This window comes from Chrysemys picta, chromosome 5 (assembly GCF_011386835.1).
Source record: "Chrysemys picta bellii isolate R12L10 chromosome 5, ASM1138683v2, whole genome shotgun sequence".
Classification (NCBI taxonomy): domain Eukaryota; kingdom Metazoa; phylum Chordata; order Testudines; family Emydidae; genus Chrysemys; species Chrysemys picta.
Window position 1 is genome coordinate 142491309 of NC_088795.1, and position 20879 is coordinate 142512187.

At 53.2% G+C, this 20879-nt stretch overlaps 2 protein-coding genes across 3 annotated transcripts in view; one reads left to right on the plus strand and one right to left on the minus strand.

Annotated features, from left to right (window-relative positions):
* Window positions 1–20879, minus strand: part of LOC122172806 (C-type lectin domain family 4 member F-like) — a 91055-nt gene that overhangs the window by 64499 nt on the left and 5677 nt on the right. The window lies entirely within an intron of this gene.
* LOC122172845 (C-type lectin domain family 4 member F-like) overlaps window positions 1046–20879 on the plus strand; it is a 42811-nt gene continuing 22977 nt past the window's right edge. Inside the window, exons 1-5 of one of the 2 annotated variants that reach the window (XM_065598415.1) lie at window positions 1062–1696; window positions 8594–8710; window positions 18446–18553; window positions 19688–19786; window positions 20577–20728. In XM_065598415.1, the coding sequence (XP_065454487.1) occupies window positions 1636–1696; window positions 8594–8710; window positions 18446–18553; window positions 19688–19786; window positions 20577–20728 (537 nt within the window). In that variant the 5' untranslated portion in view covers window positions 1062–1635. Of the gene's footprint in view, window positions 1697–8593; window positions 8711–18445; window positions 18554–19687; window positions 19787–20576; window positions 20729–20879 lie in introns of both variants that reach the window. The other variant, XM_065598416.1, reaches the window with a different exon arrangement.

The following is a 20879-nucleotide window of genomic DNA, read 5'->3' on the forward strand; positions in this document are numbered from 1 at the left end:
CGGCTCTCGGTGAGTGTGTGGAACCTGCAAGGCTGCCTGTCCTGCCTGGAAACTTCCTGTACAGCCCCAGAGATGGCTACCGAGGCCGTGTCTACGCTACAACGTTATGTCGGCGTTCAGCCACCCCAGTTTGTGTATCGCTGGGCATGTGCCCACTTGGCTGCTTGTACCAGTGCTGCTCATACTCACCAGGAGTGCTTGTGTAACACACTAACCTTTGATTCCACACGTGCCCCCTCTCGTCCCATGTTACCGCCAGAGCAGTGAGCAGGTTCTGTCTCTTTGGACAGCAGATCTCCCACCTGTGGCTGGTCACACATAGGAAAATATGCAGATTTGGACAGTTGTGGATGCCCATAGGATAGGGCTGGCCTTCGGGGCCAGCGATGTGGGTGACTGCCCAGGGTGCCATGGTTGGGGGGCGTGGTCAAGAGGCAAGGGGCAGGACGCAGGCCTGGCCCCACACTGCCCCCAGCCTGCCCCTCACCGTGCTTTAGCGGCATGACGCTGGAGGCCCCACAACACAAATGGGCCCAGGACACAGAGGACTGCCATGGCTGGGGCGGAGCTGGGGACAGCCCAGAAGGGGAGAGGGCACAGGCTTCCCCAGGCCCAGCCCCTCCGCTGCATGACCTCCGGCAGCCAACCGCACGCGCGGTGCTCGGGGATGTGCCTTTACGCTCTCGCCAGAGCCCCACCTGCAAGAGGGGGCCATAAAAGGCTGGGCATAGGGGGCTGGAACAGTGTGAATAGTGGGGTGCTGAGAGCCACTGAACCGAACTGTAACCCCTGCATGTGATGGAACCCGCTTCCAGCCAGGGGGTGCGGCAGCCCCCCTAGATGCACCACCTAGGACCAGGCGCTGCCGACAGAGCGCTGTCTTACTCTTCCCTCACACCTCCTTCCCCCATCCAACTGCCTCTCCCCTGCACTCCCTTCCCCCTCTCCCTACTTCCTCCATCTGCCCGTCTCTCCCCTCCACTCCTCCCCGTCCTTCCCCATTCGCTCATCTCTCCCCTTCCCCTTCTTCCCCCATCCAACCGCCTCTCCCCTACACTCCCTCCTCCTCCTTCCCCAAACAACCGCCTCTCCCCTCCCCCTCTTTCCCCATTCATCTCTCCCCTCCCCCTCCCTCCACCTCTCTCCTTCCCCTCCTTCCCCATCAGCCCGTTTCTCCCCTCCCCTCCCCTCTCTCCCCTTCCTTCCCCAACCAATCACCTCTCCCCTGAACCACTCCCCTCACCCTCCTTCCCCCATCCGCCCGTCTCTCCCCTCCACTCCCTCCCCTTCTTTCCCCATCCGCCCGCCTCCCCACTCCCCTCCCTCCCTCTCCCCCTTCTTCCCCATCTACCCACCTTCCCAATCCCCTCCCCCTCCTTCCCCCATCCAACCACATCTCCCCTCCGCTCCTCCCCCGCCCCCAACTTCCCCCATCTAACCGCCTCTCGCCTCCCTTCCCCGCCCCATCCTTCCCCCTCCGACCGCCTCTCCCCTACACCCCACCCCCATCCTTCCTCCCTCACATCCCTGCCACTCTGCCAGGGCTGCTGTCAGAGGGAGACTCTAACCCAGCAGGTTGCTGAAAGGACCCACAGGCCAGTGATCAGGGGCTCGGCTCAGTGCGAAGGCAGGAGAATGGCGGATAAGGATATCTATGAGAACATGGAGGTGATGGAAGCTGCTCCCCAGCCCAAAGGTAAGAACAAGAGGCTGCACCGGACCCTGGACTCCCACTGGCCTTTCCTTGGCTTTCCCCAGGGCTCAGGGATGGGGGGAAGGGAACCTGTTCCTCCAAGGATAAGGAGCAAATGGAGCTGGAAATGCTGAGATAAGGACCAGGCTGTTTTCCTAAAGCTCCCAGCACAAGGGGCCCCTCTCAGTGCTTTGCTGGGTGACTGGGCAACAAAATGGCAGATGAAATTCAATGTTGATAAAAGCAATGTGATGCACATTGGAAAACATAATCCTAACTATACCTATAACATGATGGGATCTGAATTATGTTTCCACTCAAGAGAGGGATCTTGGAGTCATTGTGGAGAGTTCTCTGAAAACATCCACTCAATGTGCAGTGACAGTCAAAAAAGAATGTTGTGAATCATTAGGAAAGGGACAGATAATAAGACAGAAAATATCATATTGCCTCTATATAAATCCACGGTACACCCACACCTTGAATACTGCGTGCAGATGTGGTCCCCCCATCCCAAAAAAGATATATTGGAATTGGAAATAAATAGGCAGCCAGTTTAAAACAAACAATGCACAGTCAACCTGTGGAACTCCTTGTCAAAGGATGTTGTGAAGGCCAAGATTATAACAGGTTCAAAAAAGACCTAGATAAGTTCAGGCCGATAGGTCCATCATTGGCTGTTAGCCAGGATGGGCAGGGATGGTGTCCCTAGCTTCTTTGCCAGAAGCTGGGAATGGGCAATAGGGGATGGATCACTTGATGATTCCCTGTTCTGTTCATTCCCTCTGGGGCACCTGGCACTGGCCACTGTCAGCAGACAGGACTCTGGGCTGGATGGACCTTTGGTCTGACCCAGTCTGGCCGCTCTTATGTTCTTATGTTTGGTTGGGCAGGTGTCAGCTGAACAAGGGCCTGCTCCGGGGGTTGTTTATCCCCTTTGGTTTCAGTGCAATCCAGATGCCGTGTGCCAGCTGTTCTGGTTTCAAGCACATGAAAGACGCCCAGGAAGGGTCTGGAGACAGGCAGGGAGACGGGGCTGACGGAAGTGGAGGGTGCGGGTGAGGATGTGAGGTTCAGTAGGCAGCTGCAGCTACGCACCGAGCTCAGCTAGGCTCTCTGCAGCGACAAAGGAAAACACAAGGGGAAAATGTAGCCTGCGCTGGGTGACAGAGAAGCTCCTCCCAGAATCTGTTTCAGGAAAGGCTGAGAACTGTAAACTCAGTACATTCGTGAGAGGCAGCTTCACCCTTTGGTTAGCGTGAGAGAAGCCACTTCTGCAATGTAAGGGGATTATCTGGGCATCTGAGGCCTTGTCTACACTACGAGAGTAGTTCGATTTTACTTGCATCGAATTTTTGTAATCGATATTGCAAAGTCGAACGTGTGTGTCCACACTAAGGACAGTAATTCGACTTTGTGCGTCCACACTAACGGTGATAGCGTCGACATTCGAAGCGGTGCACTGTGGTCAGCTATCCCACAGTTCCCGCAGTCCCCTCTGCCCATTGGAATTCTGGGTGTAGCCGGCAATGCCTTCTGGGTAACAAAATGAGTCGAGGGTGCTTTTGGGAAACTGTCGTCATCCGTCCATCACTCCCGCCCTCCCTCCCTGAAAGCGCCGGCGGGAAAACAGTTCGCGCGCTTTTCCAGTCATTGACAGCGCGGACGCCACTGTACTCCGAGCATGGAGCCCGCTGCGACCATCGCTGCAGTTGTGGCCGCTCTCAACGTCTCGCAGCTTATCATAAAGGTTTCCCTGAGGCAGATGCAGAAAAGTCAGGCGAGGAGGCTACGGCACCGCGGTGATGTCCTGAAGTCTGAGAGTAGCACAGACCTGTCAGAAAGCAGGCGACCCAGCGCCGAGGACATCACAGTGGCAATGGGTCATGTTGATGCCGTGGAACGGCGATTCTGGGCACGGGAAACAAGCACTGAGTGGTGGGACCGCATAGTGCTGCAGGTCTGGGATGAATCCCAGTGGCTGCGAAACTTTCGCATGCGGAAGGGAACTTTCCTTGAACTTTGTGAGTTGCTGTCCCCTGCCCTGAAGCACAGTGACACCCGGTTGCGAGCTGCACTGAGTGTACAGAAGCGAGTGGCCATAGCCCTCTGGAAGCTTGCAACGCCAGACAGCTACCGGTCAGTCGCGAACCAGTTTGGGGTGGGCAAATCTACCGTGGGGGTTGTTGTGATGCAAGTAGCGAAGGCAATCGTTGATGTACTGCTGCCAAAGGTAGTGACCCTGGGAAACGTGGAGGCGATCATAGATGGCTTCGCAGCGATGGGATTCCCAAACTGCGGTGGGGCCATAGATGGAACTCACATCCCTATCCTGGCACCGGACCACCAGGCCACCCAGTACATTAACCGAAAGGGCTACTTTTCCATGGTGCTGCAAGCACTGGTGGACCACAGGGGACGTTTTACCAACATCTACGTGGGATGGCCGGGCAAGGTTCATGACGCTCGTGTTTTCAGGAACTCTGGTCTGTTTAGACGGCTGCAACAAGGTATTTACTTCCCGGACCACAAAATAACTGTTGGGGATGTGGAGATGCCTATAGTCATCCTCGGGGACCCAGCCTACCCGCTAATGCCCTGGCTCATGAAGCCCTATACTGGCGCCCTGGACACTGAAAAAGAACTCTTCAACTACCGGCTGAGCAAGTGCAGAATGGTGGTGGAGTGTGCTTTTGGCCGTCTCAAGGGGAGATGGAGAAGCTTACTGACTCGCTGTGATCTCAGCGAAACCAATATCCCCATTGTTATAGCAGCTTGCTGTGTGCTCCACAATCTCTGTGAGAGCAAGGGGGAGACCTTTATGGCGGGGTGGGAGGTTGAGGAAAATAGCCTGGCTGGTGATTACTCACAGCCAGACAGCCGGGCGATTAGAAGAGACCAGCGGGAAGCGCTGTGCATCCGGGAGGCTTTGAAAGCAAAGTTCCTGAGTGAGCAGGGTAACCTGTGACTTTATAGTTTGTGTACTGAGAAGCTAAACCTGCCCCCGTTTCTTTACCCAGGTAATGTTGACTATCCTATCCAGTTACATACCCCCTTCACCCCCCCTCCAACACACGTGTCGAAATAAAAATAGTTCTACTTTGTTAAAGCACACCGTTTTCTTTAATACTGTTTTCGCGGGAATTTTTTAAAACTGGGACGCAGACTGTGGTGCGGGGCGGGTGTAGTGTTGTGACGCGAATGCAGCTTCTAAACTCAAGGATTGACAGGCTCCGCTGCGGTGGGATGCTTGTTTCAACGGAGCCTGTCAACCCTCCTGATCGGGACTGTGTGTATGGGGGGTCTATTTGACTTTGTGGCAGGGGGAGGACGGTTACAGATCCCATGCTGTGTGGCTCTGTGATCCTGCCTAAGGACCGGCGCTTAAGATCTGTAACTGCCCTCCCCCGCTACCCGGGGCAACTAGTCACTGCATCACTGCACTGTGTATGTGCCCTGCTGCTGTGCCTGCCCCCGACTATGTACCCTGCCAAAGGAGACTGTCCTGTCCAATTACCAACCCCCTTTCCCCTCCTCCTCCAAAAGAACATGATTGAAACAGTAGTTAACAGAAACGAATTTTTTATTATCAACTACACATGGCATTGGGAGGTGAAACTTGGACGGGGGCTTGTGTCAGGCGGGAAGGAAAGAACTTTTCAAATTTTGGGAAATGAGAGCCTTCTGCTACTAGAGCTCTCTGCAGGGGTGGAGTGAGACTTAGCAGGGACTCTGCCGCCTCTCCTTCTTTGCACTTTGGGTGAGGTGGGTATGGGACTTGGTGGCGGGGGAGGGCGGTTAGAGATGGACTGCAGCGGGGCTCTGTCCTCCTGCCTCCGTTCCTGCAGAACATCCACAAGGCGCCGGAGCGTGTCCGTTTGCTCCCTCAGTAGTCCAAGCAGCGTTTGAGTCGCCTGCTGGTCTTCCTGCCGCCACCTCTCCTCCCGATCCATGTTGGCTTGGTGCATTCGGGTCAAGTTCTCCCGCCACTGGGTCTGCTGTGCTGCCTGGGCTTGGGAAGAGGCCATAAGCTCAGAGAACATGTCCTCCCGTGTCCTCTTCTTCCTACGCCTAATCCACGCTAGCCTCTGGGAGTGTGATTCCAGGCTAGGTTGTGAGACAGTCGCAGACGGGGCTGTGGAAATGGGAAAAAGGGAGTGAATTCCTCAGAAAGATAAATGTAGTTGTGAACAAAGAACATAGTCTTTCTCTGTGAACAAGACCATGCACAGCACCTTTCACATGCGCACTCAGCACAAGGTCGAATTCTCGGCCTTCGCATTCTGTGCCTGGGGTCTTGAACAGCACATTTGAGAAGCGAGGCAGCACAATGGAATTTCTGTTGCAGGCAGACATGGTAAGCCGTACACTTGTGGCAGTCTAAAACTTTTATATTACCACTGGCCTCATTTCACATTTAAATCAATGTCAGTCCCTGCAGCCAGCAATCCGGCAAGCGGGAACTCTGCCCCTGTCCCACCCCCTCGCGGCTGTCCCCGGGAACGATCCCTTTCGGCTGCCCCTCTCCCGCCTCCACCGCGTGGCTGCAAACCAGCGGTTACAGTTCTGTAAAGGAACGGGAAAGCAGTCCCAACACTAACATTCCCCTACCTAATTAAAAGCAGGTCACCATGGCCGACATCACCCTGATGAGGATCTCCGAGAGCGACAAAGAGAGAATGCTCCGGGAAAGCCTCCAAAGACCAGGGCCGTATGCCGCCCTGCTGTGCAGAGCAATGATCCCCAAGTACTTGATACTCTCGTGGCGCGGCAACGTGTCGTACTTCAGAGGACCCAATAAGGCCGCTCTCCCCAAGAACCTCATGCAACGGCTTTCAAGTTACCTCCAGGAGAGCTTCATCGAGATGTCCCAGGAGGATTACTGCTCTATCCCCGGACACATAGACCGCATTTTACTGTAGCTGCAGTAGCAGGGAATAAACAGTAGAGCGGCTTGTGCAGGACAATCACTGAAAACCGGACATTGCTAGATTTCTTTTCAAAACTTGCACTGCCCCTTACTAAACCGTTAAGCGCCTAGGGCACACTAATCATGAACAACCCATTCTTTTAATTGTTAATATTCCTGTTTTGTTAAAAATAAATGTTTAGATGTTTACAACACTTACTGGCTGATCCTTCACCAGATTCTGTGTCCGGGGTAACGGCTGGGGACGCTTCGTAGGGGATCTCTGTAAGGGTGATGAAGAGATCCTGGCTGTCGGGGAAATCAGCGTTGTGAGAGCTGCCGACTGCCTCGCCCTCCTCATCTCCTTCCTCATCTTCCCCGTCCCCTAACATGTCGGAGGAACCGGCCGTGGACAGTATCCCATCCTCAGAGTCCACGGTCACTGGTGGGGTAGTGGTGGCGGCAGCACCGAGGATGGAATGCAGTGCCTCGTAGAAATGGGATGTCTGGGGATGGGATCCGGAGCGTCCGTTTGCCTCTTTGGTCTTCTGGTAGCCTTGTCTCAGCTCCTTGATTTTCACGCGGCACTGCGTTGCATCCCGGCTGTATCCTCTCTCTGCCATGTCTTTAGAGATCTTCTCGTAGATCTTTGCATTCCTTCTTTTGGATCGCAGCTCGGAAAGCACGGACTCATCGCCCCACACAGCGATGAGATCCAAGACTTCACGATCAGTCCATGCTGGGGCTCTCTTTCTATTCCCAGACTGCACGGCCATCACTGCTGGAGAGCTCTGCATCGTTGCCAGTGCTGCTGTGCTCGCCACGATGTCCAGACAGGAAATGAGATTCAAACTGGCCAGACAGGAAAAGGAATTCAAATTCAAATTTTCCCGGGGCTTTTCCTGTGTGGCTGGTCAGAGCATCCGAGCTCGCACTGCTGTCCAGAGCGTCAACAGAGTGGTGCACTGTGGGATAGCTCCCGGAGCTATTAGCGTCGATTTCCATCCACACCTAGCCTAATTCGACATGGCCATGTCGAATTTAGCGCTACTCCCCTCGTCGGGGAGGAGTACAGAAGTCGAATTAAAGAGACCTCTATGTCGAACTAAATAGCATCGCAGTGTGGACGGGTGCAGGGTTAATTCGATTTAACGGCGCTAACTTCGACATAAACGCCTAGTGTAGACCAGGCCTGAGTGTTGTCTGCTGGTTCCCATGGGGGAGCGGCGCTAGCTAATGGCTGAGGCCCAGATCAGATTGGGAGGGGGTGTGGCCGGCTGAGACTTTCTGTGAGAGGAGAATCTGACAGTCTTACGTCTCCAAGCAGCTGCCGTTCACCTTGGAGAGACCAAATCCAGACCACACAGAGCACACTTACTTCTGTCTACACATAGATCCTGGCTCGAATGCAGCTCTAGTCTTCTCCCTTTAATGTGCAGGGGAGACACAGTCTTCTGGCTTTGCCCTGTGATTCGCCCCTTGGCTGCCTTGCAGTGAGGAGCCCAGCTTCCTGGGGATGGGTTATTAGACAGGGATGCTGGAGAAAGGCCCTTCTGGGCACACTGCTGCTGTCAGCCTCACTTTTCTCCTGCAAGGAATCATTTCCCCTCATTTCACTGCCTCATTGTTTTGATATTTCATAAGTTGTTTCAGGTTCCTGTTCTCATTTAAAAATGCTCCTTTGGGCCTGGACTTCACAACCCCTAAACGTCCCTCTCAAGAAATGCTGAGGCAGGGGGAAAACCTGCTCCCAGATCTCTCTCACAGGACGCCTGCCTGGCACTAGAGTCACTCCTGATTTAGGGAGGGTCGCTTTTCACATTGGAGTTCAGGTCGGTTCTGACCTTATTTGGCCTGATTCCGCTGTTGCTGTTAACCACAGTCAGGGAATAGGAGGCGGAGCAGTTATTGGATTTGGGGGATGGAGTTTCCTCGGTCAGTGGCATTTGAACTGTAACTTTCCATGGATATGTTTCTTCTTCTCCTTCAAGGAAATCCTCCCAAGATACCGGCCCCTTGGCGGCCCAGGGCGAGGGGCATCGTCACTGCTGTCCTTCTCCTCCTGAGTCTGGCCTTGGCCACGTCCCTCCTGGCTGTGACGCTTCTATGTAAGTTCAACTGCAGCTCCAAGCCCAACGTTTGCCAACTTCCATACAGGCCAGCTGGCTCGACTGGGGGTGGTGGTGGGGGGCACCACCACATTTCAGCAGAATATCAACCGTGTTTCCAGTCTGTCCCCCAAATAAATCTCCTACTCCAGGGAGTTCGAATGGAGTTGTAAGATCTTGCCCTGCTGGTTTGATGCTAGCACAAACTTTCTAAGTCTAACGATGGTGCAGCACCGGCACAGGTCACCTAGGGAGGCTGTGGAATCCCCATCACGGGAGGTTTTTAAGGACAGGTAAGAAAACCGCCTGTCAGGGATGATCTGGGTGTATTTCATCCTGCCTGAGCATCACCTCACTGACTTCAGATCACATGTGGCAGCCCCACATGTTCAACCTGCGCTCTGAGGGTCATGCTGGATCCTTTCCTGACCACCTATCACCAGCGTGAGCCTCAGCCCCAGGTCTCCTTATGGCACAATGGAAATGCCCTACGGAGAGACCGGACGGCCCAGTGGTTCAGGCGCTTGTCTGGGGGCTCAGACTGCTGATTTTAATTCCCTGCTCTGCCAAACAGTCCCTGCCCTGGAGCCAGCAAACAGAGCTGAAAACAGGGAGTTGGAGTGGAGAGCTCTTGGAGGAGAGGGGAGACAAGCCCCTGTTCCGTAGGGGCAGTGAGTGGCACAGACGACTGGTGCCTCCCAATGCTGGGGGGCCACAATCTAAAGGGGAGGACATGTGACTGCCCCAAGTCTCCTCTGCCCAGCGACCCCCATGCCCAGCCCAGCGCCACCATGCACTGCCAGGCCCACCAGAGTTACCTGCGGGGGGCTCTGTCCTTCTCCCGCTGCGGCTCCCTCCTCCCCCAGCACATTCGGCCGCTCTCCCTGGCAGCCGGGCCGGGGCCAGGAGCAGGAGGGAGCCGCGTCTCATGCAGCTGAAGTCGGTCGCTCCAGGTCACTGCTCTGTGCAGCGCAGCAGCTGCATGAGAGAGTCTGGCTGGGGGCGCGGCGCTGGGTCACCCCCACCAGGGCCTGGCTGCTGGGGACAGGGGCCGAGCGAGCCGGAAACGTGCCGGGGGGAGAGGGGACTCAAGCTTGCTCGACCCCTGTCCCTGGTAGCCTGGCCTGGACGGGGTAGCCCCCGCCACCTCCCCAACCAGGCTCTCTCAGGCAGCCGCTGCGCTGCACAGAGCAGAGACCCTGAGCGGCCGACATGAGAAGTGGCTGGTCCTGTCCCTTCGACTCCCTGCCCGGCCCCGGCTGCTGCAGCAGGAGAAGGACAGAGCCTCTAATCCTCCTTCCCCGCCCCCGACATGCCAAGCAGAAATCGGGCTGGGGGGGCGCTTCACTCTGCAACACTCCTATGCGTCGCCTCTGGCAAGTGGGTTCTTGAGAGTTTGCTTGCTGGGTTGTTGTGTTCAGTTTGCAGAGGGTGGTACGGGCAGTGCGCTGAGAGATGCAGAGTCTATGATCACATCAGATTGGGGTGGGGCTTCCCTGGTTAGCCAAGCTGTGGCAAAGAAGCCAGCAAACAATTGGAAACAGGGGAGTTAGAGTGTGAGATTGTAAGGAGAGTTTGGGGGAGGGGCGGTGGCATTCTGTTTTTGTGTTTTGTGGGGTTTTCTTTCTGCTTAACTGGCGCTTAGGTGGGAAGGGTGTGACAGACACAGAGGCAGCAGTGATAGTGACCCAAGCAATGGAAGAGACAGTAAAGATTACCAGAGGTGGAAGCTGCAGGATGTACATGATCCTGGAGCACGTACCTGAAAAGAGCTTGTTTGCATGAATTGCCACCTGAGAGAGCTGATGAATGAGAAGAGCCGAGATTTGTAGATGTAGGTGGAAACTACGGTTGAGTTTTGAAGGGGATTCGAGCAGATGATGGAGAGAAGGCGAGAGGAGGGTGAAGGGAAAACTCAAGACTGGCAGACCGAAGCTGGACTAGAGGACTCAGAAGGTAGACTGCTGGGTGAGTAAAGTGGCCAGTGGAAACGTGATGATGAGAACCGAGTAGAGGAAAAGACCAGCTAGTGAAGGAGAACTAGAGCTCAGGAATAGGTTTGCTGAGTTGGAAAATGAAGAAGACTTGCAGCTGGGAGTAGCAGAAGGTGGGAGGGCCTGAAAGAAGAGAAGAGCAACTAGTCCTACAAGAAGACGGGAAGAGTCAATGTACATACCCAGAGTTCGCAGCCCTAGGAGGACAGAGGATGACTTGCAGTAGATCGCAAGGAAGAACAAAAGACAAGAGGACTTGCATGCAGAAGGAACAGGAGGAAGGCCAGAGAATGGCACCAACACCAGGAAGAAGCAGGTCTACGTGATTGGTGACTCCTTACTAAGAAGAATGGACAGGCCTGGCACCAGAGCTGATCCAGAGAACAGAAGGGTGAGCTGTCTGCTGGGACTGGAGTACGGACAATGAAGAGTATGTGCTGTTCAGGAAAGACAGAAATGAAGGTAAAGGTGGTGCAGTTGCATTGTATATTGATGTAAGCAGAGTCAGAATGGGCTCTACCCTGACATCTGGTGGTGAGCTGTGGAGAAGGACTTCAGGGGCTGATCTCGTTTGCATGGGGACACCCGCCCTGCCTAGCATGATGGACTGCTGGTCTAAATGGTCACTTTGGCTGCTGTGGGATCCCCAGTCTCTTTGTTATTGGGCAGGAGTAATGAAGTGTTGTTATGCTGGTGAATCAAGGACAGTAGACCTTTTATGACGGAGGGACTCGCCCTCAATCAAGTAGCACTCGCAAGGCAAGGTACATGGGTTCCAAAACCCTGTGCATGGACAGAGGCTGGGGCCAGGTGTTTGTACCCAGTAGGATGAGTCCTGTCTGAGGGCCCTAAACAGCACTTTGTCTCCTCTGTCCATGGTGTAATAACAGAGCTAATTTTGACTCCATCTGGAGTCTTGACATATGCTGCAGAGCTGAATTCACTGATACCTAGATCTCAGCATTAGATCTACTTTGGGCTAGTGGTGCACCAGCTCTGAGGCTCCCCTACTAACAGCTGAAGTTACTAAGAGCTGAAATCACTGAGAGTTGTGTTAAGTAGTGGGGGGACCTGAAGACATATTGGTGAGCGGGTAGCCGGATGGCTCGCGGAGAGGAGTGGCTAGCAGGACAGCTGGCAGAGAGGAGTGGACCATGGTGAAAACTACAGGAGAACCCCACCGAGAGGCGTGGCAATCGGTTGTTGGCACGAGCAGCAGAGCATGTAAGGTGCCCCCCCATATGCTGACCTGAATTTGATGGGTTAGTTTTTATGGCTTGCCACTGATCGCATCCAACCAGAAGATTCGTAGGTTCTTATCCAATTCAGACTACAGAGTTCTAAAACTCAGAGAGTTCTGTTTTGGGAGAGGATTCTCGGGGTGCTTGGCAAGAACACATACACTGAGGACAATACCAAATTGATAAAATCTTTATTGCCATTAACAGAAAAATAAGGAATGCAATGAAACTTATAACTGCAAAATAGTAAAAGTATTCCAAAACTCCTGGTGATAACATTTCTATTATAAGTAACTTAACCTAACATACTCACACCCTTCCTTGAGAACCCAGTAATAGGAGGTGAAGGACCAGCCTCACTCCTGGCATGCCTGATTACACGATGGTGCTGGCTTCCCCCATGGTTAGGAATGTTGAGTGGTTATACTACACTGCACAAGCTGAGCTGATAGTGTGATAGAAGATAGACTAGATAGATAGAAGAAGACAAGAACTAACTCCAAAGCAGCTACAAGAAGAAAGTTTAAGAAAAGAACTAACTAAGAAGCTCCCCCAAGAACTCGCTTACAAGGTATTTTATAGGATCCTGACCTATGTAATTCAGGCCCAACCTACTATACCCAAATCTTGTTTCCGTACCCTAAGAAATTTATGGGGACCCTTCTCCTATAGGTTAGTGGGTTATGACACTTACTTTCTAAATAGATTAATAAGTATTATCTCACTCCAAAACTGCCAACCTAGGCTATCATGATGACCTCAAGTTGTGGTTTACCCTGCGGTTACCAACCAGTTATAGAAGCCGGATAAAACTAATTCTACTTTTTGCTATACAGCAGATCGTCCAGATCTTCCAGGCCGATAGGCTTCTTCCATTTCAGCAAAACGTATTATTAGGAAACACGTGCCTCAACACATCCTAGATTCCAAGGAATTAATACTGATAAAATATAAGAATAAAATGGATTAATTTCAACAAAAGAAACATTAATTCATACGGCTGGGTGGATTAATAGGGTATAACAGCTAGCAAAATAATCCTATGGGTTACACAACTAGCGGAGAGGAGCGGCTAACAGGACGGCTGGCGGAGAGGAGTGGCCCGCGGTGAAGACTGCAGCAGAACCCCACGGAGAGGCGTGGCAATCGGCCATCGACACAAGCAGCAGAGCATGTAGGTGGCCCCCATACCTCCTCCCCTTCCACCCAGACTGGGAGGTAAACGCTGCAGATGAACTTCTGAACTCTGGGGGGGCTGCACTGACCAAGGACAAAAACTGTGGGTGGGGTGACTTTTGGGTTGCTGGATTCAAGAACCAAAGGGAGAAGGACACGGCCCCATCTGCTTGGGGGTGGGTCTTCTAGTTTATGGTTTGTGTTTATGAACCCTAGTTGTGGTGTTTTAATGCTGAGTTGTTTACCTCATGTTATTAAAGATTTTTGCTACACCGACTCTGTGCTTGCGAGAGGGGAAGTATTTCCTCTTTGAGGCACCCAGGGGTGTGTGTGTAATTTCCTAGGTCACTGGGTGGGGGTTCGAGCCAGTTTTGCATTGTATTGTTGAAAGGGAACCCCTATGTACTGAACCCGGCCCTTGCTGCTGTCAACTCGGCCTGGCAGAAAGGTTACATTAATGATGAGATAGACTGACAGTAAAGAAATTAGAAGTGCTGGAATGGATAAATCAGAGACTGTTTGGGCCAAAATCACTTTGGGGAAGAAAGCTTCCAGAGGCTCCCCTGAGATAGTGCTTGGGGTCTGCTACAGACCCCCAGGATCCTATGCGGATATGGATAGAGACCTCCAGAATACCTTTAATGAAATATTTCAGGTTTCAGAGTAGCAGCCGTGTTAGTCTGTATCCGCAAAAAGAAGAACAGGAGTACTTGTGGCACCATACTCCTGGGGGCTGTGTGATTATGGGAGACTTTAATTTCCCAGGTATAGATCGGAGGACAAGTGCTAATCAGAATGGTAGGGCCCTACACTTTGCTGGGTGTGAGAACTGACAGATTTCTTCACCAGATAGTCACCAAACCAAGAAGAGGTGATGCCATTTTAGATTGAGTGTTGGTGAGTAGGGAGGACCTCCAGAGAAGAGCTGGTTGTAGGGGACAACCTTGGTTTGCGTGATCATAAGCTAATTCAGTGTCAACTAAATGGAAGGATAAACAAAACTAAGTCTGCAACCAGGGGCCTTGATTTCAAAATGGGAAACTTTAAAATATTAAGGCAATTAACTAGGGGAATGGACTGAGATGAAGCACTCAAGGATCTGAAAGTGGGGGAGGCTTGGAATTACTTTAAGTCAAAGTTGCAGAAGCTCTCTGAAGCCTGCATCCCAAGCAAGGGGAAAAACTTCCTAGGGAGGGTTGCAGACCAGGATGGATGAACAAGCATCTCACACAGGTGATTAAGAGAAAGCAGAAATCCTACAAGGAATGGAAGATGGGATGGATCACCAAGGTAAGCTACCTCTTGGAGATCAGAAAGTGCAGGGAAAAGTGACAACTGCCAAGAGCCAAGCAGAGCTGGACCTTGCAAAGGGAATTAAAACCAACAGTAAATGGTTCTATAGCCATATAAAAAAATAGGGACTGCCCAACACGGAGGATGTGTTGGAGATTGAAGATAATCTAGGCATGGGCAAATGCCTAAACAAATACTTTGCCTCCGTTTTTAATAAATGGAATGAGGAGTTAGGGGTAGTGGCAGGCTGGCTAAAGGGAACGAGGATATGGAAGTAGAAATTACCACATCTGAGGTGGAAATCAAACTCGAATAGCTTAATAGGACCAAACTGGGGGGCCTGGATAATCGCCATCCGAGAATATTAAAGGAACTGGCATATGAAATTGAAAGCCCACCAGCATGGTTTTTTAGTGATCCATAAACTCAGGGGTCAGACCCAGTGACTGGAGAATTGCTGATGGAGTTCCTATTTTTCAGAAACAGGAAAGAAGTGAGCCAGGAAACTACAGACGTTTTAGTTTAACCTCAATTGTATGCTCGGTCTTCGAACAAATTTGGAAGTAGAAAGTAGTTAGGGCAGGGGCGGGCAAACTACAGCCCGCGGGCTGGATCTGCCCCCTCAGGGCTTTGGATCCGGCCCGCGGGATTGCCCCACGTGGTGCCGCAGGCCTCGTGCCGCTCCGGGAAGCAGCCGGCACCACGTCCCTGCAGCCCCTGGGCCGGGGGGGGGTGGGGGGTCAGAGAGCTCCGTGTGTTGCTCTTGTCTGTGGGTACCTCCCCCGAAGCTCCCATTGGCTAGGAACAGGGAACCGCAGCCAAAGGGAGGTTCGGGGGAGGTACCCACAGGCAAGGGCACTACACGGAGCTCTCTACCCCCCCCTTCCCCGGGGGCCGCAGGAACATGGTGCCGTCCGCCTCCCAGAGCGGCACGGGGCTGGGGCCACGGCAGGCAGGAAGGGAGCCTGCCCTGGCCCCAGTGCACGCCACTGCCACCCCGGAGCTGCTCCAGGTAAGTGGTGCTGGGCCGAAGCCCGAACCCCTCCTGCACCCCGCACCCCAACCCCCTGCCCTGAGCCCCCTGCTGCACCTTGCGCCCCTCCTGCACCCAACTGCCTGCCCTGAGACCCCTGCCACACCCCTCCCGCATCTCAACTCCCTGCCCTGAGCCCCCTGCTGCACCCCTTCTGCATCTCAACCCCCTCCCCGGCCCTGCAAGCAATTTCCCCACCCAGATGTGGCCCTCGGGCCAAAATGTTTGCCCACCCCTGAGTTAGGGGCATAGAGGTTAACAATAAATGGGATAAAATACAATATGGTTTTACAGAAGATAGATCTTTCAAGACCAACCTTCTTTTTCTTTGAGAAGGTAACTGATTTTTTTAGACAATGGAAATGGAGCAGATCTCATCTGTCTGGATTTCAGGACACTTGATACAGTTCCACATGGGAAATTATGAGTCAAATTGGAGAAGATGGGGGTTAATATTGCTGTTAATCCCTACGTGCATGACCTTGCATTTTGCACTACTGAATTTCATCCCATTTCTACTACTCCAGGTTTCAAGGTCGTCCAGCTCTACTCGTATGATATTCTGGTCCTCCTCCACGCTGGCAATACCTCCCAACTCTGTGTCATCTGCAGATTTCATTAGCGCACTTCCCTTTTTGTGCCAAGGTCTTTAATGAAAACGTTAAATAAGATTTATCCCAAGGCCGATCCCTGAGGAACTCCACTAGTAACCTCCCTCCAGCCTGAGAGTTCACCTTTGAGCATGACCCGTTGTAGTCTCCCATTTAACTGGGTCCTGATCCACCTTTCAATGGGATCGGGAAGGAATTTTCCCCCAAATCAGATTGGCAGAGACACTGAGGTTTATTTCCTCTGCAGCCTGGGGCACGGGTCACTTGCAGGTTTGAACTAGTGTAAATGGTGGATTCTCTGTAACTTGAAGTCTTTCAATCAGTAACTCAGCCAGAGGTTATGGGCCTGTTACAGGAGTGGGTGGGTGAGGTTCTGTGGCCTGCAGGAGGTCAGATTATGATCATGATGGGCCCTTCTGGCTGTAAGGTCTATGAGACCTGTCTCTGCCTCAGTTCCCCACCTGTAAAACGGGGTGAGGAGACTTCCCTACTTCACAGGGGTGTCATGCGACATTAAATATCTTATTAAAGCCTGTGAGGTGCTCAGATACTGCAGTGAAAGGAGCCAGAGACAGACGACGGATCATAGAATCAAGAATATCAGGGTTGGAAGGGACCTCAGGAGGTCATCTAGTCCAACCCCCTGCTCAAAGCAGGACCAATTCCCAACTAAATCATCCCAGACAGGGCTTTGTCAAGCCGGGCCTTAAAAACTTCTAAGGAAGGAGATTCCAGCACCTCCCTAGGAAACTCATTCCAGTGCTTCACCACCCTCCTAGTGAACTAGTGTTTCCTAGTATCCAACCTAGACCTCCCCCACTGCAACTTGAGACCATTGCTCCTTGTTCTGTCATCTGCCACCACTGAGAACAGCCGAGCTCCATCCTCTTTGGAAACCCCCTTCAGGTAGTTGAAGGCTGCTATCAAATCCCCCCTCATTCTTCTCTTCTGGAGACTAAACAATCCCCGTTCCCTCAGCCTCTCCTCATAAGTCATGTGCTCCAGACCCCTAATCATTTTTGTTGCCCTCCGCTGGACTCTTTCCAATTTTTCCACATCCTTCTTGTAGTGTGGGGCCCAAAACTGGACACAGTATTCCAGATGAGGCCTCACCAATGTCGAATAAAGAGGAACGATAACATTCCTCGATCTGCTGGCAATGCCCCTACTTATACAGCCCAAAATGCCGTTAGCCTTCTTGGTAAGAAGAGCACACTCTTGACTCACCCGCGTCTGATCGCGGGAAAGGTTCTGCAGACAGCACTTAGATCACAAGTCTCTTGATGATGCAGAAGCTGGAAGAGAAGCTGCTCCCCGGAGCATCGCCGTGTTGGCCCTGCAGCGCTAAGAGGAGTGAAGGCTGATTTTTAGGGACAGATGCTCTGCAGGTGTCAATCGAAGTAGCTCCTCTGAAGTCAGATTGACACCATCTGAGCAGCTGGCCAATAGTCCTGCAAGCCCAGATCCTCAGAGGCATTTGGGCTCCTGGTTTCCATTGGAATCACTGGGAGTTTGGGGCCTGAACACCTCTAAGGGTCTGGGCCTACAGTTAGGAGACAGGCCCCTGAGACACACCAGGAGCGGAGCACTTGGACGGCCACAGAGCCCAGAAGCTGCACTCAGTTCCTGCTTTCCATAGCGCTAGGTGCTGCACAAACACACAGGAAAATGAGGTCATAGAATCACACAACTATCGGGTGAGAAGGGACCGCAGGGGCATCTAGTCTAACCCCTGCCAAGATGCAGGATTTGTTGTGTCTGACCCATCCCAGATACATGGCTCCAGCCTCCTTTTGAAAACCTCCAGTGAAGGAGCTTCCACAACCCCCCGAGGCGTCTGTTCCATCCAGGGCCGGCTCCAGGCACCAGCTTGTCAAGCAGGCGCTTGGGGCGGCCACTCCGGAGAGGGGTGGAATGTCCAGCTATTCGGCGGCAATTCGGCGGACCGTCCCTCACTCCGGCTTGGAGCGAAGGACCTCCCGCCAAATTGTTGCCACAGATCGCGATCGCAATTCTTTTTTTTTTTTTTTTGGCTGCTTGGGGCGGCCAAAACCCTGGAGCCGGCTCTGGTTCCATCGTCCTGCTGGTCTGATAGCGAGGAAGCTTTCCCTGAGATTTAATCTCATTCTGCTCTACTGGAGTTTGTAGCTCCCTGCTCCAAAGAGCTGACGCCCTACGTTAACACGGTGTAACATACACCAGGAGAGAGCCCCGAACGGGGCCTTGGCTTTGCCTGTGTCCCTCCTCGGGAGGGAAGGTTTCCAAGATTAAAATGAAAGAACTCATAGAGAACAGGCTCGCACTCAGAGCATATTCCTTCCCCGGGCCTGGCTGGTCTCCAGCCGCAGTTCAGTTCGGTCGCTGACCTGCAGACATGTGATTTCTAGATCTCCGGGCACAGATCAAGCTGCAAGGGGTTGAAGAAGCGGTGCAGAAACTCCAAGTCTCTCTGCAGCCTGACAACGCCTCGGACGCCTCAGCAAAGGGATCGGACAGTAAGTCGCAGGATGAGGGTCTTAGGCATCAGGGTCGGCTCCCCTCTCTTGGCCTGGAAGCTGAGCACTCTCTGGCCTATAGGGATGGTGGGTGCCTGGCATCCTCCTACTCCCCTCCATAGACGTCCCTGCCAGGTGGTCCCGGCCCCCGTCTAATGAGCTGCTGCTCTGCCCATTCCTCTGCCAACGGAGGCTCTGTTCCCAGGGACGGGCGGCTGCTCCAGGTTCCCTCCTAGCTCCCTTCCTGGCAGTGGCAGGCTGGCTGCATCCGCCCCACGCTCCTAAGCAGGGTGACTAGTGGTCACATCTTCTGTCCTTTCCCTGTTGCTCCCTTCGCTCCAGAGTTTTCACCATGGCCCTGTATTGTCAGGATTGCATTCGCGGGACAGACGGATGCAGCTCATGAGACACACAGGGCCGAGTTCAGACCCTGGTGTAAGCAGGACGTCAGTGGAGCTGCACTCGTGGGTCTCAATTCCCCCCAGTCCCTGAGCCCCTCCTATGCAGCGCCAATAATTTGGGTAACAGCCACAGTCCCATTGCTGGAGGCAGAGCGCCCCCTTGTGGCCACGTCTCACAACGCTCTGTCTGTCTGGCCCAGGGCTGCACATACAAACCGGTCCATGGATCAGGTTATTCAGCGTCCAATCAGAGGATGGGCCTGAACTAAACCCCGGCACAGAACACGCCGGAAAGCTGGGCTGTTCAAAATCCCGGCCTGGAGTCTAGGGCCATGGCTCGGGTCCAGGGATGTTCTTGCAGCCCCAGTTCTGCCCCATGCTGCAGGTGACCCACTCACAGCTCACAAGGTGGGAGCGATTGGGAAGAGGAGGCTGGGGAGATTGGGGGGACAGGGCTAGAATTCAGGAGAGCTGGGGTCACTTCCCAGCTCCGCTGCAAACTTTCTGTGTGATCTTGCGCACGTCTCTCTGCACCTCAGTTCCCCAGCAGGAAAATCATCCTTTATTTCTGCCACCTAGAGTCGATTTTGACTGTGAGCTGTTGAGAGCAGGGACTGTCCCCTCCTGTCCGTACAGCGCCTGGCACAGAGGGGCCTGCAGGTGCTGCTCTACCACACGTGCTGATAATCAAGTGTTCTGCATCTCCACTGAAGTCGCTGTGACTTTCTTCTAGGTCTGCAGCTATTGGATGAAGCGCAGGCAGGAGTCCGGATGCTGAAAGCCCAGCTGGGTAATGTCAGTGCAGCGCGAACAGCAGTGCAAGATGGCTGCAGTAAGTACTAGCTGCAGCGCTGGCTGGTGCCGTTTCTCCTGGTGCTGAGGATAAACGGAGGATTTCAGGCTCCAAGGCTGACAGCGCAGCGCCTTTCACCAGCACCGAGTTCTCGTCCATTAAAAATCACCGGTGGCTGCAGCTGGGCCCAGACCGTGGTGATCAGTGTGGAGTTAAATTATACACTAGCCTCGTTAGCCTAATGGGATCACCCAGCTACCAGCTCTTCTTAGATGCTCCAAACCCATCAGGTCACAGGCAAAAAGTGATACTGGCATTCCAGCGTATGGGGCGTTACTTTCAGACCCATCACTGAGCCAGTGCCCCCGGCAGGGTGTTTGGGGAGATGCCAAAGTGAAAAGGTGCGAGACCTTCACCACTTATGATCACTGAAATTTGTTGATACAGAACCAGGGGATGTTCCACCTTGGGCAGCTACATTCCCCCTCCTGAATTCCCCCTGCCAGCTCAGCTGAACAGTGAGTCTGCCCTTTCCCATTACAGCCGTGCTGCTCTGCACTGGGACCATCGCCCATGCTCCAGCCCAGATGCAGCTGCATTTCAGTGCTGGGAGAGTGACCCCGTGGTGTCTGCTTTCTGCAGCGCTCTTTGGGATCCATCATGTGGCCACAAAAGTTACTTATTGTGATGCTGGAGTATCAGGATTCAGAAGTTCCCTGAGCTTGGGGCAGCTGAAGGGCAGGGGAAATGCAGCACTAGAAACCCTGAGCTCCCTGCGTGTGTCCCTGTGACTTTCGCCCGGGTGTCTCACCTCAGACTCTGCTCCTAGGTGACATGCTGACAAAGCTCCCCAGGGGCTGGAGGTTTTACGGTGGGAACTTCTATTACTTTTCACAAGAAAAAAAGTCATGGGACGAGGCCGAGCGATTGTGTGTGTCTCAGGACTCGCACCTGACATCTGTCTCCTCCCAGGCAGAACAGGTGAGTGCAGGAAGCTCCTAGGGGCTTGGACAATGGATCAGTGCCTTGTTTCATACCAGAAGGAGGTGGAAGGCGGTAGCTGAGTTTGGAAACCATCGGAGAGGATGCCAAGCCTTGGAACGTGACTCAGGGGATTCACCCATCAGTTTAA